Consider the following 27059-nt stretch of genomic DNA (forward strand, 5'->3'; position numbering starts at 1 on the left):
GATACTGCATTTGTAACTCACTGTAACGATCCAAGATCACATTGTTTGTAGTGAATTGATTAGACTAAAAATAAAAAGCATTTTAGTCTTCTAATGGTACAAAAATTAAGTATTTTTACACACACAAATCAGTTCTGTAAATTTTATAGGCATATCAAATACATTTTATTTTAGCTGTGTTAATTAGAAGTAAACATTTCTTAAAGGGGTCACTTAGTACTCTTTCTTAACTCGATTTGAACCTAATTTAAAACTATCAGTGTAATTACAAGCTATCAAGCCTAATTTAAAATTTCTTCATGAGAGAAAAATCAGAGTTCCTGATTTTCTATTTTCTTAGCTGAAAATGTCAATAGAAGTTCACTTCGAAAAGATCATAGTCAAAATCTCATTAAGAAGGTTTCTCTTAAAAGATGGAGCCCCCTCTCTTGTGGATTAGAGGGAAGAGCTTTATGCCAGGCTCGCTTTACACACACCTGCATCATACCTGTGGGTGGTCTGGACAGATATTTGAGCCTCAGCTTTTGGTGTTCTCATTTACACATTCCATGGCAATCAAATTGTATTTTATGTTCAAAATGATCATCCTTTTGCTAACGCATGAATACTTATCCATTCTATGCAACATCTACAGTATCCCCTTTCCTTTTTGACCACCCCCATCCAATTTATTAGTTTGGTATTGTCCTTGTTTGATCACTTAAGGAAAGGAAGGGAAGAGAGAAAGAAAGAAAGAAAAAAAAGAGCCATTTCACATGAGTAGATGATAAAAAATTTTATAGTCTTCCCCCCCTCCACACCTCCAAAGTTTATTTGAATTTAGTTAGATGTTTTGCAGATATAATCAGGTCTTCCCAGAGGGATTAATCTTTCCTTGCTTTTTACCTGTTTAGAGAGTCTGTTTTCCTCTTCAATGTACTTCTGTTCTTTGGGTATTAATGTTCGTAAGCTGGCTTTCACCTATACATCAACATATGTGTCTGTTATGGATTAGTATATTACAAATGTTTACAAGTTTTTCATGCAGTTCAATTTGCAATAATTTCTGAACTTTCAAAGTCCTGGCTGCTGTGCTCATAAAATATAAATGTATACAGTGGCACATGCATGCACTTCCATTTCTTACACAGGCAGGCAGCGGCTGGACTTCAGCCGCAGCGGCAGCCGCCAACTATAACAGAAAGTGTGGGTGTGCCAGGCAGTGGCAGAAGCGTATTCTCCAGGATACATCAAGGTTTAGAGAAAATGAGGAATGACAGAAATTCTCTACAAATCAGGAACAAAAGCTTTCATGAAACTGAACTCTTTAGCAGTACAAAAAAGCCAAAGTTAAGACTTACAGCATTAAAAATCACATCTATTTCAAGATAGATGACCCCCTTTGTTGGCCCTGTCAGCTGCTTGTTTTTCAAGACGTAGGCTTTCTGTTCACCATTTTGAATCTGCGGGAAAAGGACATGACAGCCGTCTGTCTCACGGTCTCCACTGAATACACTCCCTCGGTGACCTTTGAACCCCAGCTGCTGAAACTGACAGAGAACCCAAAACAACTGTGGCAATTCTGACAAGTACCTGTTCATTACCAGGATCAAGTCTGTCAGGAAAAATTAACTATCATGGGATTCAACATGGCCGTGAATTGAGTATGTTAAAATTTTTAGTGTTCTTATTACAGACCTCGGTTGAGAAATGACAGATATAGAGCTGAGGGTTTTTTTTTTTTTTTTCTTTTCCTTGAGCAAAAGCAACACAGAGCAGTGTGTCAGGTGAATAAAACTTACAGACAGCAATGGTATAGCAACTTTGCCCAGAAAGTCAGCACTTCGATCTCGATCTTCATCATAAACTGTCACTTCAAGAACTGAATGGATATCTTTAATGTTGCTGCATAATAAACATTTGTAAAAAAAAAAAAATAGACTTCATCAGAAGAGAACAAGAATAAAAATGCTTTTGAAAATTTAGATAGTTCCAGCTGATTTTGTATGTGTGTTTTTATGAATGCTATTTGCATACACACATACACAAGGTAGCTTCGTATCTGACAGAATTTCCCACAATGCACCTTAGTTAGACCACAGTGATGGTTCTATTATCTGGAACTGTGAACATCATCATAATTTCAAGTTATAATTTTTAATGAAATGTAATTTTCCATCTGGATGGGTACAGAATAAATTATTGTATAAAAACAAACCACCAATAAGTGGCCCTGACATTTTTTAAACTTATCCTTCTTCTGACTATCACAATAATTCCTATCTTCCTATTACCCCAGATTAAATATTAGCAAGAGTCAGTTTGTTTAATGTAATTTTGTTTTTTAGTATAATAGGGTTTTTTGTTTACAGTTGTCATGAAAACATTGACTTATTTCTATTGGGTTTATAGTAAAAATTAACTAAAACATAATGGGGGGAATGTAACATTTATAGTTACTGTACCACCCTAGGACTTAGAAATCAAGTAGTGTTTTATTATATTTCAAACACAATATATGTTAATAAACAACTCTACAAGCTCCTCATATTTTTGTTTCTGGAAAAATAAGTTCCAATTGTCAACAGCATTTATTCTTTGATCAAACTGTTTACCAAGAAAACACAAATTAAGAAAAGACAAAAACGAATATATTCATTACTGAAAGACTGCAACCACATGTGAGAAGCAGCTTTATCAGGGCACAATCAATTAATGGCTTTGATAATAATCAAACCTATTCAATTCAATTATGCATTCCAGAGAAAAACACTCTCCACAACCTTCTTAGGCGTGCAAGTCTGCTGACCAGGGCTTTCATCTTTTATAAAAATGTTGAATTCCTTAAAGATAAATTGGTCAGATAATTAAATTTGATTAGTTACCGGTTCTTAAGCAGAGACATTATAAGAAATTAATCAGAAATTTAGCAGTTTTTCAAATACAAAAAAACTATATTTTAAAACTTTTTGTAAGTACTTCTATTTGGAGTTTTCCCTTGTTTAGAGCTCATTACTAAAGCCCAGTTTGAAAAAACAAAAACAACAACCAAAAAACAAAAAAAAAAACAGACTTTAGGGGATACTATAGTGTAGCATTGGCAGCTTTTACAGCGCATGATCAAAATGGTTTATAAACTTTTTAAAAGAAAAGAAAAATTAAATCATAGGATGTTTGGGTAACTAGGCCAATACTTAATATTCTTATTGTGTTAAAATGCAGCAAACCAAAACTAAAGCATCTGCCGAATTGGAGACTGGATTGTTTGCTGATTTGAGCAATGGAACAAATAGAGCTTTGTCTTGCATGGTGTCAATGCAATTGGGGAGAATTTCAATAGAAAGTATAAAAGGAAGAAGCAGTATGGCAATTCAGTTAATGGGAGCACAATCCTTAGTCAAATCGTATAGAAAACACAGTTTAAAAAAAATATCTGTGAAAACAAAGGAAAATGGCCTGGCCTTTCCCCAGGTTTCACTATAGGAAGGTATTGCGATTATGATATTCATTGTTGCTAGCAAAGACAGCAGTTAAGAATAAATGCGCACACAAAATCTCAAAAGTAAATGTCATTTAGCACCATTTTTGAAATGAGCTCAAGGTAATCACTACTTACAATGTGAAGACTTTGTTCCACTCAGGATTGAGATTTTTGTAGACAGTATGTGTTAGTAGCCTATCATTGTTCAGTTCAACTACACAAAATGGGTCACTTTTACCTACAAGAGATTTTGGGGAAATACTTTTAGTATAAATAGCACCCACAGCTCATTGTCATAGTTATGACTACATCTCTTGCTTTAAAAATTTTATGGAAAACAAAAAGTGAAGTACAATTAAAAATATTTAAACAGCATCAAAATAGAGTTAGCTCTAACTGGATGATGTTAATCACTGTGACTCATTGAAATTTAGAACCAGAAAAAAGTAAAAGAACGCAAATTATAGAGCCAACATTTCAATTTGTAATTTTTTACAAAGGATAATTTAACTGCTAATTATGAGGGAAAATGTGATGCATGTCCATCCCTAATTCAGTTTTTATTTAACTCTATAGTGACCACTTGAAAGGTTCAGGCTCTTTACTTTTATCCATGTATTTTTCCAACTCATCTGACTAACCAGTAACTTGTAACAGAAATTTCTAAACAAGTTGATTTGGGGAAAACTGCTAGATTGCAGAATTACAACATTTTTAATCTGACTTAAGATTGTTTTCTGAAATATCTAAGGCATCACAAGAAGATAAATTAGAAACTCTGAGGTAGAAAAAATTCTGTCATTTGAAACTTAACCCCAACAACCAATCTGCATGTTAACGAGCAATACTTTATTTTTGTCTACTGAGAGTAACGGATCTGGAAGTTATCTGTTTACAGCAACTCTTTTCTTCCATAGTCAAACCTTGTCCATTCAGCAATTATATTTTGTGATGTCCTCAATATTTGGTAATGTCATGTCCTGTATTATAAGAACCCATAAAGTCAGAGGCTCTATGGGGGCAGCATTAATGATATTAGTACAGCATGTAATTTGTTTGATACCTTATACAAATGACAATGAAATCAATATTTAGACAAAGCTGTTCAGAGGTCATATCTTTTAAACTACAATATTGATTTAGACTACATAAGAGGTTAATGTGCATATTATTAACTTTAATGATAAAGAATAATTGTTTTAAATGCATTGTGAATCATAGTCACAGTAGTTTACATTTCTGTGAAAGCTTAAATATCATTGAAGATTTTCAATTAAATTTTAATAGGGAAAGAATTCATTAGCAATCAGTGACAGATAACCTATGTATTCTCACACAGCCATATATTTACTTTCCATATTGTAATTCTTAAAATGAGCTGTACAAACTTTGACTCACCTTTAATTTATTAATTTTATATTAAAAAAGAGACTTAATATGTGTGTGTTAGTTCAGTGGCCTCATATACCCCAGGATAATTACATTATTTAACATTATGGTATTCTTCTCAATTTTTGGTCTTGGAACAATTTTCAATGAAGAATAAAGGACTGGAAAGTCTTCTAGGCCTGGTGCAAATTTTACCTGTGGCTTAGAATGTGGGTTATGTTTTTTTTCCACCTTCATTCTGCTTGCCCTACCTGCTACTATCCTCACAACTAACACATACCATGAAAAACAGTATTCAAAAAAGAATATTTCATTTGTTAAAACACATTGTAATAAGTTTTATTTGCCAATAAACAACTATTCTCCCCTATAGTTCATGTATAAGCATAAAAATTTCACTCAAACAGTTCGTAAAACCTTACTTATTCTTAAGGCTTGTGTTAAGTATCTTCTTTCCACCTATCTGTGTGCTGGGCACTATGACATAAACAGAAGAACAGAGAATGTAAACTACAACCTCAAATAGTTTATAGAAGTGCTGGAGAGATAAAAATCTCTACTGTAACAACAAGAGAGAAAATTAAAGTCATATATATAATAGAATTCCTTGTCAAAAGAGTAACTACGGCACTTTCACTTTAGATAAGACTTTAGATGAGATGATTAGCTTTGGAAGCACATGCTTAAAAGACAAGTGTAACTCACACTCTTTCTTGGACCTCCTTTTAATTTTTCTCATACATTCATCTGAAGCTTAATTCAGTAAAAAAGGAAAAGGCTATATAAAGGTAGTACTTTCTGGCATTTTTGTTCCCCCATTTTCACTTGCTTTACTTCCATTCAGTTACTAGTCTGTTTCAATTGAGTTGGTTTTACTTGCCCTCAAGTGATCAACAATGGGCAATAGATTCAGTCAAAGCTGTGGTACCTCTCTTACAGCAAATCATAAGAACTAACTCCAGAGACCAATATCTGGTGGGGGTTGTAGGGAGGAGGTACTTTAAACATCTATAAACAGAGGATGAACATCTTTATTTGATTTTTTTCATAGGAATTATATTCAATTGTGTGAAAAGTTTCCATTTTAAAAATATTAACCCCATGGAAAATCCCTTAAATCAACATTGTCTTGATTACTGTCATTATTTGCTTACAAAAAGGGATATTGAGTCAGTGATTGTCTGAAAGATCTTAAAACAAAATCTGTTCTTAATGTTTAACACTTTCCATATCTTCTTAAGAAACTAACACACTTAGCAAACCCTATGCCCGTGATGCAGTGCCTATTCAGTTTTCCTTAGTTGATTATTGTATAAGGTCATTCTTAGGGAAAACCAATATTAGCCACCTATCATTACATTGCTCAACTCTCTCAGTCACTCCTTACTATTGAAATAAAGGTGTTAAAGCACAAGAGGCCAAAATAATAGCTCAAGCACCTTCAGAAGCCACGTGTCAGTCATTTTGCTGTTTTAAATTCTGTGCCATCCTATTATTATCAAAAATATTGTCCTATTTGCACTTACCTTATAACTTGAAATGGGTAGGCAATATAATTTTAAAGAGACCACGTTATTAGACACTGTGTAAAATGTAATGGTACTTACATTTTTAAAAAAGTCTTTGCCTAAGATAGACCAAACTCCTATTTAACGTGGCTTTAATTTATATTGATTTTCCTAATCTAAAATTCACTATTCATAATGTGCTTAGAGTCATATTAAAGACTGAACTATGCTCAGTGACATGAACCAGTCCTTGAAAATCCTGCCATTTTACACTTCTCTGAAATCTTATTCTCAGGTTTAACACCTTGGATGTCTTCCCAGAATCTATAGGTTAAAATCCACATTATATGGCCTGGGATATAGTCTTTCAGCCTCATCTCCTATCACAACATCTTTTCAGCCCCTCACTTGAGCTTTACCACACCTTTCAAATCCTCAACTGCTGCGTGTACTTCTAAGAGCCCTGGGTAAGGCACTGAAGTTAAAGTGAGAGGACAGTGGTTTGAGGGGGGAAGATCTAAATTTCGGAGGCTGAGCAAACTGGGATTGAACACTCACTCCATGACCCTGGGCATGTTCCCTTCTGTAAAGCATAGTAACTGTAATGGATCCTTGCAGAGATAATAGTGAGCATATAACTAGTAGAGTGTCAGGCACACAAGTAGAGCCTCAATAAGTAACAGTTTTAAGCAATGTCTTTCCAAACAGAAATATTTAAAACATCAAAATGTGCTTTAAAGTACAAGAATAACAGGAACAATTCATACCTTGAGTTAAATCTCCTAGCTAAAAGAGCAAACACTTGTAAAATAGCTTACAAAAATTAGCGAATAAAGGGCAATTATGATACTTATTATTATAATAATTGCAAACATCTACCGAGTTGTATGTCATTATAAGCCCAACATTGTGTTTTATGTTCATTTGCTTGAAGATTTTACAAATACTCTATGAGAAAGGAACTTTTACGCTCCCCGTTTTACAGATGAGAAAACTGAGACTGGGAGAGGCTATAACTCACCAGGTCACAGGTTGTAAGTAGTTGAGCTGTTATTTAAACCCAGGTCTAGCTGACCTTCAGAGCCCTTGCTCTACCCACAAGGCAAGACCTTTCCTAATAACTGTGTCATATCTTAGTGGTTAGTAGTCCTGAGACTGGAAGAACTGGCTAATGTTTTTACCATAAATTCATTCATTCAACAAATCCTTGTTACTTTTCATGTACCAGTCAGTGTTCTATGTGTTGAGGGGATATAAGTGCATAAAACAATAATAAAACAACAACCCTGAATTCATGGAATTTACGTTGATAAAGATGGATAATGAGAATTTTAGAGAATTGTAGTTGATAAGTACTATGAAGAAAGATAAAAATGGGAAGAGTGATGAGGAGTGCTGGTATGTATGTGCAGTTTTTAAAGGGGCTGCCAAAGAAGATCTCACTGACAAAAGGACTTGGGCAAAGGAATGAGGGAGGCAGGGAGCGAGCCTTGGGTTACCTGGAGGAACAGGTCATGGAAAGGTCAGAGAAGTGACTGTGTCTGATGTTTCGTGGAATATCCAAGAAGTCAGTGTGACTGGAGGGATGGATTGTGGCAGGGAGAGTGATAGATGACATAGTCAGAGAGGTATAGGGAGGGTGGCAGGCCTCTGTAGGATATGATTGTCACTCTAAGTGGAAGGGGAAGCTTTTGGAGGGATCTGAGCTGACGTGTGGCGTGATCTGATGACTGCTGTTCAGAGAAGAGGTAGAGAGAGGGCGATAACAGAGTTAGGGAGAAGTGTCAGGAGGCTATTGCAATAATTCAGGTGATGGAAAGTAGTTAGATTCTGCATATATTTTGAAGGTAAAACTAACAAGACTTGAAGAAGTCAATATTGAACAATCTATTATGACTGATACTATTATCTGGAGATTAAAAAAAAATTAACTGAGCTGAGCCAAGCCTGTGTTTTTTTTCCCAAGATCAAGAAGCATTCAACAAAGTACACAGAATGGAAAATTAAAATCTGGCAGAGGAAAATTTAGGTAAGAAAAGAGCAGGCTATTTTACATTAACTTCTATTTACCTTTTTCTTATAAAAAGTTATGTTTTTACAGGTATCAGTAATGGCTGCTAAGATGAGGTCATTACACAGCATGTAATTTTTGACTAATTTAGAAAGTATCCTTCTGCCACAGCATGATTCAAGGGCAATTAAAAATTAACAGCAATTTCAACCAAAATGACAGTAAATGTACAATATTGAATTCTATAAACTTACTACTAAAAAGCATACACTATAGTTTTAGTTTAAAGAAGTGGTTACACACAGTTAATGTGCTTATCTGGTTTGCTAAATGATGCTTTAAATGACTGGCTTTTCAGTTCCTAAATTTTGCAGCCCCGATTATGTGCCACTTAAACAAATGAAAACAATCACAGAAACACCAGTGATGGACTTAACCATTAATTATCTCCTTAATTATTCTTCCTTTTATCCTTTTATCATTCCAGTTAGACCCTGTGCAATGCTGCCTTGCCTGCTGATAGTATCTGAGGAGTGGGACGGACTATAGGATGGAGCGTTGGTGTCTGTAAAGTGCATTACTCTCTGCAAAGCTCCAGAGTGATGCAATGCTATACCCTGTAATGCTTTTATTCAATGCGGTATGGCTAGAAGAGTGAAAGAATAAAGGCAGCATCCACAATTGAAGTGCATTTTGTTTCTGATAATTTTGGGCTATTTAAAGAGCCAAAATGCATGGAAACACAGATTACATAATCTCATCTCCCTCGGATTTATTCTTGTCATAAGACTAAAGCAGACCTGTGAGTAACAACTGGCTTTTCCTTAGCTTCCACCATTTTAGCCAAAAAGTGCTTATTCCTGCCCTTTGCAGCATGTAAAACTAGAGATTTTGGTTTGGATGTAAGACAGGCATTGCAGCAGTACTGAGTGAGGGTGAGGGCAGTGGGCCTGATTACATTAAGCACCATGACAGCTAGAAGAGAATCTTAGCTTTCCTTGAGAACATGGTAATTTTCCATGTTGACAATTTTCTGGGAAGAAATAGGAATACCTTTTGAAGCATTAATTACTTGTGGAGTGTCTGCTCTTCTCACCCCAGAATTATAAGTATGATTAAGACACAGTCCAGCTCTCAAGGCACACACAATTTAGAGGCCATGATAGACATGTAAATACACAATTATAATGCAGGGTTGTAAGCACTGTAATAAAGGTATGTGAAGGGTTTAATAGTAGCAATGAGAAGAAAGTGTATCATGCTCTAACTCTAGAAGAGGAAGGGGAAAAGGAAGGGAAGACTTTTCCCCAATGGAGATGACCCTGGCGATCTGTGGTGATTATACCTCTCTATCACTAGCAATTTTAGAAGTGAAAGACAATAATATAAAAAAAAAAGATTAACAATTTATGATCAGGGATACTCAGCCTCAAACTATTTGTGCGTCCTTTTAATAAGGTCTCTATAATGCAAAAATCTAGATGTATGTTATGCATCTCCTATAAAATAGATTATAAAATAAAAGTCACTCAAAATACACTTAAAATATTATTTGAGAGCTGATGCATTTATACATAATCTAGTTAAATACTAAGGGCTATTTTTTCCTACAGATTTTTATAGGAAAAACAATCTCCTAAGAGAATTAAAATTGGAAAGAGACCTTTTTTATTCTAACTCATAAAACTAAATTGATAACAGATTTTAAAGCATATACTTTATTACCTCAATTCTTCTTATGGTGAGAAGCCATTCATACAACAATAAAAACAAATGTCAGAATTGTCTTCAATGGGCATCCTTTCTGGCAATCTTCAAAACAGCACTGAGGATTAAATGAGGTGCATGGACTGGCTAATTCTCCCTCACTGTTTGGCCCTTGATCTTTGAGGTCACAATACTGACATATTTAGAAAGAACTGTGGGAAAGTCTGCACCACCCTTGCTTGCTTGCTACCTGTTTTATGGGCAAGTGAATGACCTCAGTTTTTGCAAACTACTGGTCTGAGCATTAAAGTCACTCAAAAGATACTGAATGATATTTTTACTCCCAGAATAGAAAGTTAATCCTGATCCATCAGTGGTGAGCTTTGTCCAGGGTCATTTTGCTGCTGACAAGTAGCTCAGTCTGCTGGATGTGATGTGTTATAAAAATGTGGGGGTGTTTTTGGGGGGGCTCTGTGACCACCTCTTTGTTGCTCTGACTCTGTAAACACAGAAGGCTTTGAACCGCATGGAAAGCAATTCATAATCATGGGGGCCTTTTATTTGGGGTCTACCTTGCACAAATTAAGCCCTTTGGTTGTCACAGTTTGAAATAGCTGTACTTTAATCTTTCTTTTTAATTGTAATCAAGGTTTCCATCTGTCCTTCCTATGAACTGAATTTCAATCATAACATATAACAGTGTTATGGTTGAAGGAATTCGATAGTGTCCACCAGAACAAAAAGCAACGCATGTAGGAGACATCTTCCAGTCCTCCCCTTATCACTGGAGTGGGGGCTTTGACCTTAGCCTTTTTCACTGACTGACCTAAACATATTTTAAACATCTGATTGGTAGAATAAAATTAACGGACACTCTTCCCTAGGTTACCACTGGATCTCGTTCAGAGACTGAATAATAATAACAGAGTTTCTCTTTTCTCACTAAGTCACAAAGCAGGTTTCATTGTGGCAGGAAAATTGACCACCTAGAGATGTGGCTCTTGGCCCTCTAGGTCTAATACATATCTTTTTCATACTAAAGATTTTGTAATGCCTTCCTTACTATTATGAAATAAAATAAAACTGATCCATATATGATTTCAAAATTTAATAGAATGCTTTAATGCTATTATAAAGGAGATTAAATAAAATGCTGTTTATAATAAAACCATATGTTGATTTATTAACAAGTATTTGTTGAGTGTCTACTATGAACAGAAAAGCCTTGGAGTTTACTTGCAGTGGCAAGGGAAGAAAGAATAAATGTTGGACATTAACAGTAAGTAGATTATATTGTATATTAGAGAGTAATACATGTTAATGCAAAACAGAAAAACAGAACAGCATAAGAGGTTTGAGGAGTGTGGAGAAGGGGTACAGTTTATAAATTTAATTAGGGTGGTTAGAGTAGGACTCAATCAGAAGGTGAGGTCTGAGCAAAGAACTATAAAGAAGTGAAGGAGTGGGCAGGTAAATAGCCGCAGAAAAGCGTTCCAGGGAGGGTAAAGAGCCAGTCCAGCCTGGTTGCCCAGGGCCCCTGAGAGTAGGGCTCAGTGAGCAATGGGAAGGATAGGGGAACATATCAAAGAAGTTATTGGGGACCATGATCATGAAGTGCCTTGGAGGTCACCCTAAGTTCTTGATGTTTACAGTGTAAAATGGCAGTCATTTGCAAGGCTTGTGTGAAACAAAATTTAAATCTATATCAATGTCCATATTTAGTCATGTAGGACATGGGAGAGTTTTCACTATTTAAGATTGTCTAATGCCTCCTAGGATGTTTAGATCTCCAACTCCCTGCCATCAAATACAAATAGGGCTCCCAATCATTGTTGTAATTCATTTCCCTACAAATCTCTAAAATGCCCAAGGGGGTAATACTGCCCTCCCCCAGCTGAAAATCATCACCATTCAGCAACAGTTTTTAATCATTTTGGTCTTAAGAACTTTTAAAAGTTATTGAGGATCTTAAATGGCTTTCTTTACACAGGTTAGATCTATCAAAATTTACCATTTTAGAAATTAAAAATGAGAACATGTAAAACTACTGGTTTTTCAATCAAAAATAACAACAATAAATTCATGACACATTAACATCAGGGCGATCAAATATTATGTAGCCTTTGAAAAATTCCATTGTACACTCATGAGAGAATGAGAGTGAAAAAAACCAAATAACATCTTCGTATTATTGTGAAAGTAGTTGTGACTGCACAGACCCTTGAAAGGGTATTGGGGATACCCAGAAGTTTTGGGGCCACACTTTGAGAACCATGACAAAGAACAATGAAAATAAAGCTTCATGTAAATATGAGTTTATTTCCCCTAGGATCTAAAACTAGATGCAAAAGAATATTTATAGCATTGTGTGTAACCATTTACATTATTGAGTCCTAGAATCGAATCATCTTGGTATATTCTGTGAAGCTTAAAATTTATGACAAGAGAACAGGAAATAAAATGAGACATAAGAAACTGGGAAAGAAAGAAAAAGAAGACCATGGGATGTATAAAACTGAGGAGAGGCTACGAAGAAATTATGTCTAAGCTTTTAAGGGTCTAGATAAATTGTGCTAAAAATGTTTACCTACTTTATTTTCTATTAATGTTTAATATAGAAACTATATGCAAGTGAATTGTCACAAGATTACGAACACTAAAGTTGTTTAGTCTAAAATGAGTATAAAAATATATTACAAGCTCCTTTCTCTTTATAAGTTCTCATAGATATTTTAGGGCCCACAGTAAATATATATTCAACTCCACAGAAAGATATGAGGTTTTAGATAATCTCCCCTATAAATAAATTAATTAGGTGAAGAGATCTTTTGCAGTGGAATAAAATTCTTTAAATGTAAAAAAAAAGTGATTAAATCATTTAATATTTTTAACTAACAAAACTGAAAATTGTCATCTGTCAAGCCTTTGTCTTTAGAATAATATCTCTGTCTTTTTATTTCTCTTCTACATAATATCTACTCACTCAGGAGTCTGTTATTCATCTTGGCATCTACAGCAAGAACTCAGATTCTGAGAGGTGGGAGAGAAGACTTAGAGGCCAAGTTCAAAAGCTCATCTAGTGTCTGAATCTCTGCAACCATGGGGTCATACAGGCTCTGCTTCAACAGTTATAGCAATGGGGAAATTAACACCTTCACAGGAATATTCTGATATATTTTTGGCAATTATAATTCTTGAGAATGCTTCTTTACATTGTGTACAAAACTATGTCTCTGTAGCTTTTATTTATTCTGTGATGTGCCCACTGCAGTAGTAACTTTTAGTTTGAATCAATGAATGGGTATACCCCACATGTCACTTAGTATCTGATTAAAGTTTGTCACCTGCCCTCCTGAATTAGATAGTATGGATGCCTTGCTGAGCATCTATTCTAACTACCTTCTAGCATCTCTTCCAGAACTAGAGAGGCCAAAAAGGCCAAAGTGACATTTCTAGACTTTGTTGCAGATGGGATTGCAGATGTAATTACGGTTGTACCAATCATATATACTAAGATTTGACATTCAAACTCAGTTAACTGAGCATGTGGAGTCTATTTTGCTGCTGCAGACTGCAAGCGGGAATCATGTGAACAGTTGTCATAGTATCGTCCCAGCATGCTAATGTAGACAAGTTACTTAAACTCTCCATATCTCACTTTTCTAATTTGTAAAGTGAGGACAACAGTACCTAATTAGGTTGCCGTGAGTTTAATTGTAGTAATCTTTTTACCAAGTTTGGGGCAGTGTCTGACATGTGATAAGAGTTCAATAAATGTTAGTTGTTACTATAGTTACTATTATTATTATTATCATTTTCCTTGGGTTATTCTCAATAGACTTAACTTTAAACATATTCCAATCAAAAATGTATTCTGGTTACTTTGTTAATATCCTTCTTTAAAGAATAGCTTCCAAAACCGAAGCCATACCACAATGTGTCTGATGGGTCCAGAAAAGAGTATCATTCTCAATATTTCCCTTTTATTCAATGTAACAATATTGATGCATGTGTAATTCATTCTCATGAAGTTTAAACTCACTTCGAACCCTAAAATATTTCCTGTATTTCCTACTATTAAAGCAAGACATAACTGTTTTGTACTTAGGTAAGGCTTTGATTTGTACTTTTTTTAAATTTATTTTTTATTTAAGTATAGTTGGTATACAATCTTACATTGGTTATATTAGTTTCAGATGTACAATATAGTGATTCAACTTTTTTATACCTTAAAAGGTGATCACGTTACTAATTCTAGTAATCATCTCTCACCATATAAAGTTATCACAACATTATTGACTATATTATATTCATTTGTACTTGTTAATGCTCATTGTGTTGAACAAAGCCTACTTATTTCAGTCTGAACTAAGTTTTATATATACTTACATATATATATATACATATATAGATTGGTTGATTGATCTCATATCAAATGAATTAACTATCCCTCTGCGCAAGTTTGATAAGAAAGAAGTAAATTATCTCCTCAAAGTATCAGTAAATAGGTTGACCAAGTTAGACCAAGGACAGAACCCTGTATTCCACAGCTTGGCTTCCCCATTGACATCAACCCTTTATATAATCACTCAGTGGGCTTGACCGTTCAGTCATTTGTGTATCTAACTATATTATCATATAACCCAAATATTCTTGTAGGAAAATTTTTTTCAGATACTCTCTGTTGGCAGCATTTTCCAAATACAACTTTCTAGGAGATGCATTACTTATTTACACAACTATATTATAAAGTAAAACCCTGGCTGGTTTGGCTCAGTGGATTGAGCGTCGGCCTGCGAGCTAAGTGTCGCTGGTTCGATCTTCCAGTCAGGGCACATCAGAGAAGGAAAACTCTGACTCCAAAAAACCTCCGCTGCCTTGCGGCATACCTCTTCAGGGGAAAGGCTAAGGGAGTAAACCCCGACAGAAAATCCAGAGCTGGAGTCCCTAAGGCGGTTTGACGTTGTAGTCAACACCGGCAACTCCTGCGGCGCACCTGAAGCCAAGCTGTATTGACTCCGTCTTTCCCTTGGACCCTTCAGCTGCGAAGAGATGGGGGGTCTGCTGCATGGGCAACAGCAGACCCTCCATATCACCCTGCCCAGGCTCTGTAGCTTCAGCTTCACTGGAGAGGACACTCCAGCGTCATCACAAGATGTCGATTCAACACGGGAGGAGACAGATACCATGTCACTCCCGAGTCGGACTGCACAGCCATTCTCGGCGGTGCAGATAGACTCTTAAGAAGCTACACCATCGTCTCTCGAGACGGACGGCTGCCGACAACGATTATAAAGTAACAAAATATAAATAATAGTTTAATTTTAAACAATGAGTCTAACGTCTGAAAGTATTTCTTCAAGTACGGAATGAAATCCTGGAGCTAGCCCTCCAAACCAAATCAGCAATTCTCTATTTCTCTACTCAAAGGATCATTTTGTAATCTTAGTTCCACAGAACTCAATTAATTATTTTATGGTATTTCTCCTTCCCTCATTTCCCAGTGATAGTGGGACCACCACATTCTCAGCCCATAGTCTTTCACCTCTAGAGCATATCAAACTTAATTATTAATCTCTTTTGTCATCTCACCTATTCTTCCAGAGCAGTATCTTCTAGCCATGTGACTTGCATATGAATCACACACGATTTCTGCAATTCCCTGTAAAACACTACTTCATATTAAGGCCTCATCCGTCTTTGTATTAAATTATCAATCTAATTCCTCTTTTCACAAATATCTAGTATTAACTGTTTGGTTTTAGAATATTTCTGCATTTCTATAATTAGAATATGATTCTTAAAAATGCAATTACTAAAAGGAAGTAACTTTTATATCTATGTGGTGACATAAAAGAATGAAGATCAATGATTTGCTTTTTTTCCTTTTGATGCCTTTGTGTAGTCTCATTCTCAAGGAATAAATTTATATAGTATTAAGATAACATGCATGTGTATAATATTGTTTTCTAACATAGGTATATTGATTATAATGATAAGAATGGCAGGAGTTGGATATTTATGATGCATTATAAATTGGGAGAAATTTTTTCTCAAAGTATACTATCCACTTAATAGTCTTCTTTACAAACTTAATTATTAAAAAGCAAACAGGGATAATATTAAGTTATCTAATGGAAATAAAGCATACAATTTTCAATACATTTTGTGTAAGACTTAGTTTTTTGTTTCAAGCAATATAATTTTCAGATTTTTAGATAGTAAAAGTTCAAAAATTAAGAATGACAATCACAAATAACTCCTTTCATTTGGTAAATAATTTTACCCTCGATAATTTACAAATATGAAGGACTTCCACTATATTTTATATACTATAATAATTTCAGTGGAACTATGTCGAGTTTAAAGGACATGCATTTTCTCTTCTTCTAACACAGATTTTAAATAATGATCATAAAATTTAGGGCTGCATTTATCAGATAAAATCAATATTACTGAATGTGATAATGGCATTTAAAATAATGCACTATTAAAAATTCAAACTGCTACAATTCTATAAAAGAAGCAGCACAGCTACTTCTTCCAGTAGATCTATTGTATTCTGAGGGCCACTCAAGCAACAATTACATATGTTTTAGGCAATATGCTCAAGCAACCCCCAAAAAGTAATTTTTAAAGGACATCATGTATATGTTATGTACATGTTACTGGCATTTCTCCAACTATATATAAAACTTTCAAAGAATAGACTCGCCTTTTTCTTTCTGTACGGCTACCTTTTCACTTTCTTTCTCTGAAAATACCAAGAATAATAAATCCAAATCTCAGTATAAAATATACCTTCATGACACACACAAGCTGGAAATCGCAGAAACCAATAAAAATGTAGGCAGCCTACTGATAATGAGGTCAGAAACACAAATAAATTTATTTTTAATGAAGACTGGGAGGCATAGTAATCAAAGTGTTAAAATTCATTTCATGCATTTCTCATTTGCTTCTTAGCTGATATTTACCACACAATTCTGTGAGAAAGTAGAGGCCTAAGATGCTCCAGATAAATGGCTCAATTAATTGTACAGAGGTAGACCTCTTTGAGCAGAGCCAGAGCTGTGAGCTCTTTATTAAAAGCACTATTCTGTAGCCCATAACCTTGTTCCTTGACTCCTCTCTGGTTTCCAATTTAAACAAGTCCCCATGCGGCCTGCTCTAAAGGGCTTTGTCTCCCTGTCATTGTTAAGAGAGCTGAGGCATCCTGGAAGTGTGAAATCAGACCTCATGAGTCGAACGGTTCCCCAGGGAACGCTGGACTGCGCAGAAGGTCAAAGTCATGGGCTGGACCATCTAAAAGTGTCTGATCGCTGGTCTGTGACACAGCAAGTTGGGGAGGGGGGAGGGCTAGACTGAGAGGACTGAAATTGAACACATCTTAATTAAAGCCCACAGACAGCAAAACAAAATGTTTTCTAGGCAGCCTGTCAAATGGGGCTTAAATTTAGCTCTGCTAATGAATCTGAGCTGCTAACTGTTATTTCTTAAGATAATAAAGACTCTCACGGAAGCTGGAAAAAAAAAACAAAACTGTAGCATGTCTTTTTCTGCTGTTTTGCTACTTAAATATTTTCCAACAATGAAGATGGTTTTCCTAAAGAAAGAAGCATGGGAAAAGTCTATGCAAATAAGGGGTAGTAAACATCTCTCTTAATAACTAGTAGGTTTCCAGACTATGGGGCTGGTAAGTGGAAGGCAAAGTCTATATTTGGAGCCTTGCTTTAGAAAAAGATATGCTCATTTAAATGGGACTATTTCAGTGACAGATTATGTTAATTGTAAAATTCTCTTCTCTTCCTTTTTCTCTCCCCCCTTTTCTATTGTTTTCTGAAAGAGATGGTGCATTAATTTGAGATCTCAATTCACCTGGGGTGCAGAAGTTTTCTATTAGTGTACCTTTTTAACACAGTGAAAAGGTAGGGCAGCTTTTGAAAGGGTTTCACAGTGCTCCCATATCACTGTTTCTGAAACTGAGTGGCTGGTATCTCTGGGGAGGCTGTGACCTCTTCCTCAGGAGCAAAAAAAAAAAAAAAAAAAAAAAAAAAAAAACCCAGGGGAAAATGAAGGGGAGGGGCTGAGGAGAGAATTCTTTTCTCTAACTCCTCTTAGAACTTGAAAGAACCAATGGGCCAGGTCTAAATGCTCTGCGAAGAAAGCCTCACTCACTATAGACTTTAAATGTTCTGTTGAAAGCAGAAATTAGGACCCGTCCAAGCAAAAGAATAATTAGAAGGAAGAAAAGGCAAATTCCAACATGAACTCTTTCCCACTACCGAAAACGAAATAAACTTTCCCTCCATTGGTCCTCCTCTTCTCACAATTTCTCCAGTTTGAAGGAACACTTGATTTAGCAGTAGAGAGAATCCTCCCCAGTGAACGCAGGGCCAGGCAGTCTCTAGGTTTTGCTTTGATGCCGCAGAGAGACATTGACCTTTTCACTGGTTAGTTGAAAGGTAAGTAAGTTGTACTGCACAGTATTTTTCAGTTAATCCAACTTTTTCCCTCACCAAGAATGTAGCTGACCAACTTTGAAAACTAGAGTGCCACTTTCTCAGGCTGTGAAAGGCGGCCCACGATTTGACTGAAATTTCAATCCACTCTTAGGCCTTGCTCAATGCATGTGTATGTGTGGGAGTTGTAAATTGAGGCCTTAACCACCAGAGTTAATCTCTTTTAAATCTGTATTAACCTTAATGATTTGAAGTGCACTGTCCAACACTGGGCTATTGAGACTGAAGAAAAAAACTACCCTCAACTATCAACAGTTTATTAGGGGCTTAACTGAAGTGACCTACTGTAGTAGTGTTCAGCTGAACAAGGCTATAGGCTTTTTGTGGAAAGGGAAAGAATTGAGGGTTTCATTAAAAAGTAATTTGTGCTTTATACTCACTCATTCAAAGAGTCTCAATTGCTCTTTATTCACACAGAGTTAATACAGTATCACAATGTTTCTCAATGAATGTGTTGTAACAAAAGAAAAATTTTACATTTTGAAAGGAAAAAATTCTTTGTAAGTGTGGTAAGATTGATGGCTACTTAAAAGATGACACAATCTCTTCTTCCTGTGCTCATGTTAAATGATGAAATATTATAATTGAAAATTATTTGCTCAACTTCTGGAAGTTTAACTTTATGTTTGGATCATTAAAAATATTTTTAAAATAGAGCAAAGCTGACCTTCTTTGACTTGTCCAGAAAAAAAAGTTCCAAAGCCAACTGAGCATCTTAGAGTAATAGTTTCATTTATATCAGGTCATAAAATATTCTTCACATAGCACAGAGTTATCAATGATTTAAAATCTCTCCTCTTCATCCACAATACCCCTAAAATGGATGCTAATTTGAGAATCTGAAGACAGCATCATTGACTCAGTTTCCTTTTTTCCTAAACCGTTGCTGAATATCTTATAGAGCCTGACTATGATTATCCACTGATACAGACAATGTATTTTAAAGTACTTCTTTTAACAAGTAAGAGATAAAATATACTTATTTTAAAAAAAATTAAAAAGCTTATTTGTGCCCTGAATTTAATGATAAAGATCAGGAAGGACCAGAGTGTGTGTGTGTGTGTGTGTGTGTGTATCCTTTTCAGAAGTAAAGATTTTTTTAATTGGCAGTGTATTCAGATATTTCTGACTTAAATATATGCTCCTCAGTTTCACCACCACAGAAATGTCATAAAGACCACAAAAGGTCCTAGAGTGAGCAAGGTCAAAGACTGAATTATCCCCTTGTCCATCAATAGTTCAACATCTCTCTTGTTCAGTTCAGAGCACATTAGATTGTAAGGCCAATGTGGAATGAGGAATCATTATATTTATATCCCCAAAACAGGAGGGAAAAAATGAAGAATCTGTTATTTAGTATTCCCCAAATTAAAGTTTATTTTTCAGATCAAAATTATGCCTCATTGAATTCCTAGGAAGAAGACTATTGTTATTCACATTAATGTACATATTAGGACATTACAACCATTGGAAAGAAATATATCTATTTTTGTCAGCTTTGAAAGAACATGTACTTTAACTTCTATAGTGGCATATAGGCCAATAGGGTTAACATAGTTTGCATATTTATGAAGTTTTGAAAGTAATTACAGATTTTCTCCAAAAGAAACAAACTACAGTATATAACTGCAGTCAACTTATGTAATGGCAGGTATCTAAGTTTATGAAGTAAATAGGACTTGAATTTCTCTCTAAGAAATTATTGTGCCCATGACAAATGTTCAGTGATAGTTCTGAGCACTTAGGTGCCCTCTGAGATACTGCTTGTCTTAGGCTTTTCTCCCTATTTCAGATATTTTCAGCAAAACACTGGTTCCTCCCCTCCCGTACAGAAAATCCTGAAGTGAGGGTGTCTCCCAAGAGTGCCCTGCATTCCTGAATCCACCTACTGCTGGGAATCCAGGCTAGGCATAACCTCCACAGCGGAAAAGCAATACTGTGTTCCTATTCCAGTTTTCAAGTTCATGTCCAAAGTGAACAAAAAAAGAGTAGTAAGTCAATCACTTATTGTTGACTGTTGGTTCTAATAATAAATGCAGCACAATAATAATAAAAAAGAAATTGCTCTGTGCAGATAAATTTCATTACAATCACATTATAAATAAAAAAGAAAACGATAAAGTTAACATACACTAATTGTTTAGTACAAGGAGCCATTTCAGCATGTATCCAGAAAGATTGCAAACTACCTTCTCTCCAGCTATTTTCAGGTATGCCTATTTTGAAAGAATATTTGATAGCTGTCATGTTTTTGCTTACAAATGAGTTGATAATTACCTCTTTAAAGAAACTGTAAACTCTCAACATTTGTATTTTTATCACAATAGTCACTCCATAATATGCAAACATTAAAATTTTTTAAATATTCCTATTTTGGAGCAGTAACGTGCTATTTTAGTTTTAAGGCATGTGATCTTTTAATTTGGTTTTGATTTGTGGGTTAAAAGGAGGGTACCAGTGACTATGTAATGGATTTTCCACAAGAATTTTTAAAATATGCAATACCTGACTATTTAGTCAGGCGCAATGACCTCTTCTTTCTTAAATTGTCAAATTAAAAAACAAAAAACAAAAATGACAACAAGCCAACACAACAATAGCCATCTGGTGTAAAAGAATCGAAATCATATCTGTTTTTGTTTTTTTGGTCAGAACGGCAAGAAAATATTTTTGGTGTGCAGCAGAATTTTAGTAATTAGTTTACATGTTCCATGAGGTGAAAAAGGTTGAAAATTGCTTCCATAGATGGTAGGAAAAGTACATTTCTCCCCTTCAAATAAGTCAGCTACCTTTGTAGGGTCAACTTGCTGAACATACAATGGTAAGCATATTTCCACAAATGATATGTGGATACTTTCTTTCAGAAACAGTGAAATTAGCACAATAATCAGTCAAGTCAGTGTTACTTATTATCCAGTTTGAGGTGGACAATTTAATAAATACTATAAACATTCCAAAATCTTATAGAATTAAGCAATAAAAGAACGGTCACATAGTTGCAAATTCAAAACAATGATTTAATTCTGGTAATAGATGAAATAATTATATATGGCCTATATTCTATATGCTATAGAAACAATACCCAAATCAGAAAGTTTAAGAGACAAGACTAATTTTGGCATTTTTACAGGCCTGCTTATTGGTTTAATATATTTAGAACAATGTGAATGCTTAGTGTAAATCCAAAATTATCTCTGGACTGACCTAAGGAATTTGGACAACTAACAAACTGGATCAGCAACCCAAATATCAAAAGCTTATACCAAGGAACTGAGTATTATGCATCTAAACTTTTCAATAAACTATGCAACAGGTTTCATGCATGTTTGAATTCTGTGTTGAAGATACGGTATCATCCTAGGTAAATTGATACCCTCTGAGAGAAGATACAGCATTATTCCAAAACGACAAAACCAGGAAGAAAAATCCCTACTATGTTGACTAAACTTTGGAGAAGGCAACAATTCAAAAGCTATTTTACTTTTCATTGTTTATTTTTTAATGTAGTACCCTTCTTTTAAATAGCAGTGACAATGTAAAAATTGGTGGTTGGCAAATCTTTGTAAGATTAACCCTGCAGCTTTTTATTGTGTGTGTTCTTTGATAATCCAATAAGGTAAAATGAAGAGTTCAGTCATTAAATGGTACAGATCTTGCATGCTGCTTGATATCTACACCAAAATCTGTATCTATATTTCTATATATACACACAATAGGGTAATTGCATAATTTCTTACCCGTGACATCAGCAGCCATTAATCCTTCTGCTCTGATTACTTTCACCTGGAGAAATCCCACATCTTTCAGGTTGTGAAATATTCGCAATGGACTCTGAAAGATCCAAAGAAAGGTCCAAAACAGTCTCGAAGAGTGTTCTAAGAAAACACTTAAGTTTTACGATTGATTTCACAATGCTAAGTGATTCAAAGGATATTAGTGTTTCTTCAATATAGATTATGCTTCCACTATCATGAATGTGTATACACACATACACACACATTTATATAGATAATTGCTGCCATGTAAGTATACTTCTGAAAGAAAAAATACTGCAACATTTCTTCCCCATAAATAATTATCAGTAGATTATGAAAAATGAATTATAAAATAGTGTATGTCCAGTGTTTTTCCCCTTCAATCTCCTTTACCAAAGCACTTCGAGAAAGCTTTCCTCTATAGATGTGATGGCATGGAGACTCATGCTTCTTAATATTGAATATTAAGTTATTGGTTATTCAATATTTCAGACTTTGGGAGAAAGAAAGTCAACATTAAATCAATTAATTTTTTTCTTTTATTTTCTTCTTGATGAACATTGGAAATTACAGGTGCTAGATGAATGTTAAATTATTGAAAGAATATTTTCTATATTTAACTTAAACCTTTTAGGTAGAAGACATATAATCTTCAGGAGAATCATGTTGATCTCTAAAAATAAACTCAAAAGTCATGAGTAATTTTTCTTAAGTGTGTAATTTATTTACCATTGTAGTATGTATAGAAGTACAGAAATTGTGATAGAAGAGTCAGATCCAAATGATAAAACCTACTTAGTTCCATAAATTAGTAATGGTGGTATTTTAATAAGTACAGTATAGTGCTGGAAAGGATTAAAAGAGGAATACCAATACAATAATTCAAAACTCTAATTAATGGGCACAAATACTGAGAGAGTAAAATGAACCTATAGAACTTTATATGCATTTGTTTACAAATTATAGCATTTCTCTTATGACAAAATCAGCATTTCTATTCAGTAAATCAAAGGTATTTTTTATCCTAATCTTGAAAATGCTTTCTGACCAGGGAGCATAACATATTTTTGCATAATCAAGTTAGCTATTAAAATGTTACTAAAGAACATTTGCATCCTTGTATTGAACATGTGAGAATACTAAGGAGCAGAAGCTTACTGCGATATTAACTTCATCAGTCCCGTATGACTAGTCATTGTTTACACAGAAGCTATGACCTTGATATACTGAGAGGAGGAAATGCAGATATATGTGCAATCTCATAACCTAACTTAAAAAAAAAAAGTGTTTATCAGAAGGATTAGCTCTTAATCTTTTATTGTTTTTAAATAGTTGTTTATCTCCCAAAACTGTTTAAGCTACCCAGATAATAGGGCTCAATAAAAAGGTACTTCTCTCTCCATTTAAATTTCTGTAAACTAAGGGTTTAACAGTGGGAACACTAGAATTCAGAGGTTTGCAGGCATATTGTCTGTCTAATGCAGTCATCATGGTCAGGTTTGGGAGGCTTCTCATCTCAGAGCTTACTGAGTGTTACAAACCAGGTAAGTCTCTTCTAAGGATGAAGAAGCGTTTTCGGAAAAGGTTCCTGTCCTTTAATTTTCAGAAGCAATTTAAACCAAGTTTCATTGTGACTACAACAAATATTATCAGTCTCATGCCTGAGAATCATTCCATACTGCTAACCTCACTGCACAGGCTACAGCTTCTGGTGCTTCAGCTCCGATGCTCTGCTTCCCATTTGGAGGGGTAATTATTGTTTGAAGCTTTCATTTCCTTGAATCAGCTGACACTCAGCAATTTATTGTGAACTTCAGCTCTTTAGGCCAGTGACATATCAATTATGATAAGAATTCCAAAAAAGGAAAAGACCTAAATATATCAGTTAAAAAATAAAACTTTAAATAATGCTTCATCAAGAGGCATTCCTGCCTTGTTATTTATGGTTATTTTAGAAGGCTTCCAAACCTGGATGGCTTCTGAAGCCAGAAATTTCCATAGCAGAGGAATCTATGATTTGCTGTGAATCCTTTCAGCCCTCAATAGATGGGAAAAGATTGAAATGCTCTGGAGAGGAGTCCTCTTTATTTTTTTAATGAAAGGCTGTATAATATATTTTCTCTATGGCTGCAGCAGCTGTCAGGGAGAGCATCTCAGTTCAGCTCTATTACGGGAGAGGCAATACCCCATCCTATGGCATCGAGATGCTCTGAGGGGCCAGGGCTGATTGACAGCTTGTCACCGTGACGTCTTATTCCATCTCTGTTATGGAGAAAATTAATGTCACACCACCAGCCTTATGACTCGCTGTCATCTTAGAACTGCTCACCTTTTATCAATGCTCTAAATAACATTTCAAGCCCATCGTCTCACGGTGGACAATCCGGTCAAGGGACATTAAATCAGATGACTGTGAAATGTCATAATAAAAATGGAATGCTAACAACTTCTTCTCTAAACTAGCTCCTCTGGTTTTTAAACTGTGACAAGAGGGAGCAAGGGTTCAGCATAGCCGTTCTGAAAAGGTCACACAATCGCTCTTGGTCGACTACCCATTAGTACCTGCCCCCTATTGACCTTCCCTGCTTTCCTTCCCCCAAAAGAAGGGAAAAAAGAAAAATGGAATTAGCCATCTTTTCAGAAGGTGGTGATCAAATAATGGCTCACACAGTAATGTCTGTTTAATTTGTGGGGCTTCAGTGCTTTGCAATGAGCCACGGACTGACAGCAGTGGAAAGCCTTTCCAGGGCTCTTTCATGTGAGAGCAGGGAAATTCATCTACTTTCCTTGCCACAACCGAATTCTTAAGTTTAACTGGAACTTTAAAAAATACACATGCTTTCACAAGAAAACATATAAATAATTTTCCAAATGAGCTTCTTTACATGTTTCTCTAAAACGAGTGATATTTCAGACATGATACAGTATTCATTCATTTCATAACCTACATAATGAAAAGGAAACATACTAAAATCTAAAATATAGGCTTTTGTCCATGTATTGCTATGACGAATGAAAAAACATGGGCTATTGCGTACAGTAGTTTCTTGGCAAGTATGTCTGTGGAGAGAATACAGGCCTACACTTGAAATTTGGGCTAAAAACAAGTATATTTAAATGTGGCTCACTTTTTAATATAATGAGCAGAATATAATCTGAGAATTAGCTGGAACATCCACATAACATTTTATATTTTATTGAAATAATAACTAACATTGAGAGAAGGCATGGAAACAGATATTCAAATTCTGAACAGAAATGGCTGATTTAAAGAAGCCCATCCAGCAAAAAATTTTTTAAAAAGGAATCAATAATAGTTGGGTTATTTCTAATTACCTAGCCTGCAGCATCATTCTAATATATGGGATTAATCCATGAAATACAGTATTATAATACCTAGAGTAATTTTTATATTGATACATACACCAATTAATTCCTTTAAATTGTTTTAATTCGTGAAGCTCACTTCTGGTAACAGGAGACTACGTTTCGGTGGGTACCAAATGTGAAATAATTTTCATAATTGCAATTATATATTAGAACATGTCACACAATACTTTAGACTCTTAGAGAGTTTAAAAATATATACTATTTTGCCTTGCTAAGTCAGCTCCATTAAACTGTTTATGATAACACCATCGGTGGATGAGTTGTACAAGCATTAGCAGACAGCTGATTCAGTGGAGATAGCCAGAATAATTTTGCTGAAGCGCACATCCTGCTAATCTGTTTGAAGAATACTGTTGAGCATTAGTACGAGCACTTCATGTTATCTGCACAGCCTGATAAGGTACATCTTTATTAAATTCAGTTATTGAAAGGATGTCAGTCAGCAAATAGGAATATTTAAAAATCTAAAAAAATAAATAAATTAAGCGATTCTTTGTTAGTCAGACCTTGGTTTCATAGCTGAGTGTCTAGAGGAGCCTTCTAAACACCTGGCAGTGTCGTACAATACCAGCTTTGTAATTTTAAGTGGAAAAGCCTTTTTTCCCAGTTTTATGGGTACTGAGCTATTCACTTTCCAGAACCTCTACTGAGAGGGAATGGTGGAGTAAGAGCTCCCCTCTCTGTTGCTTCAAGAAAACTACATGGTGGGAAATGTATACTGTGAGGATGCTGGGAAATAGGTGGATTTGACTGTGGATATTTTGATTTCTAAAAATTGAGAAGAGTACTTATTTTAGTGACTCACTATTCCACCTTATCTCTCGACATTTGATCCAAAGGTAAGGAGGCTTCCTTTTAATTATATTTCACATTCACTTAAGAAATTAAAAGGAATAAAGTCAGGTTTTTCTAAACAGTTGAAAATAAAAATGATTTCTGAGAATACCCTCTAGTTACCAAGCTGCTAATTAATGGAAGTGCCACTAATTCCATTTCAAACTTGGAAAGACAAAGAAATATAATTGCAATTACAAAGAGTAAGTGAATTAATTTTAAAGTAATATTGTGTAAACTCAACATTCCTTTATGGGAAGTTTCCCTGCACATTTGTGCTGCACAACAGAATCAATGGGGAGGATCTCAGAATCCAGAACTTGCTCTGGAGGAGGCTGTAGAAAAGACCTGGTGCACAAACACCAGTGGGTAATGAAAGTGCAGCTGTAGACATAAGCGTGGCATTGGCATTTGCCCAGTCTTCTGCTGAGTGATCTGTTAGACAGCTTTTCAGATGTACTTTTGTCGCTTCAGGTAAATTAT

General features: G+C 35.1%; 1 protein-coding gene across 3 annotated transcripts in view; it reads right to left on the minus strand.

The window, feature by feature from the left end:
* The window catches only part of MCTP1 (multiple C2 and transmembrane domain containing 1), a 473957-nt gene that overhangs the window by 154166 nt on the left and 292732 nt on the right, over window positions 1–27059 (minus strand). For all 3 annotated transcript variants that reach the window (XM_090276498.1, XM_090276497.1, XM_090276499.1), the window contains 5 exons: window positions 22335–22428; window positions 3596–3698; window positions 1782–1884; window positions 1341–1442; window positions 886–960 (listed from right to left, as the gene is read on the minus strand). In XM_090276498.1, coding sequence (XP_090132624.1) covers window positions 886–960; window positions 1341–1442; window positions 1782–1884; window positions 3596–3698; window positions 22335–22428 — 477 coding nt within the window. The remainder of the gene's footprint in view (window positions 1–885; window positions 961–1340; window positions 1443–1781; window positions 1885–3595; window positions 3699–22334; window positions 22429–27059) is intronic.

The sequence above is a fragment of the Furipterus horrens genome, unplaced genomic scaffold (genome assembly GCF_987537825.1).
Source record: "Furipterus horrens unplaced genomic scaffold, mFurHor1.1.pri manual_scaffold_5, whole genome shotgun sequence".
Taxonomy (NCBI): Eukaryota; Metazoa; Chordata; class Mammalia; order Chiroptera; family Furipteridae; genus Furipterus; species Furipterus horrens.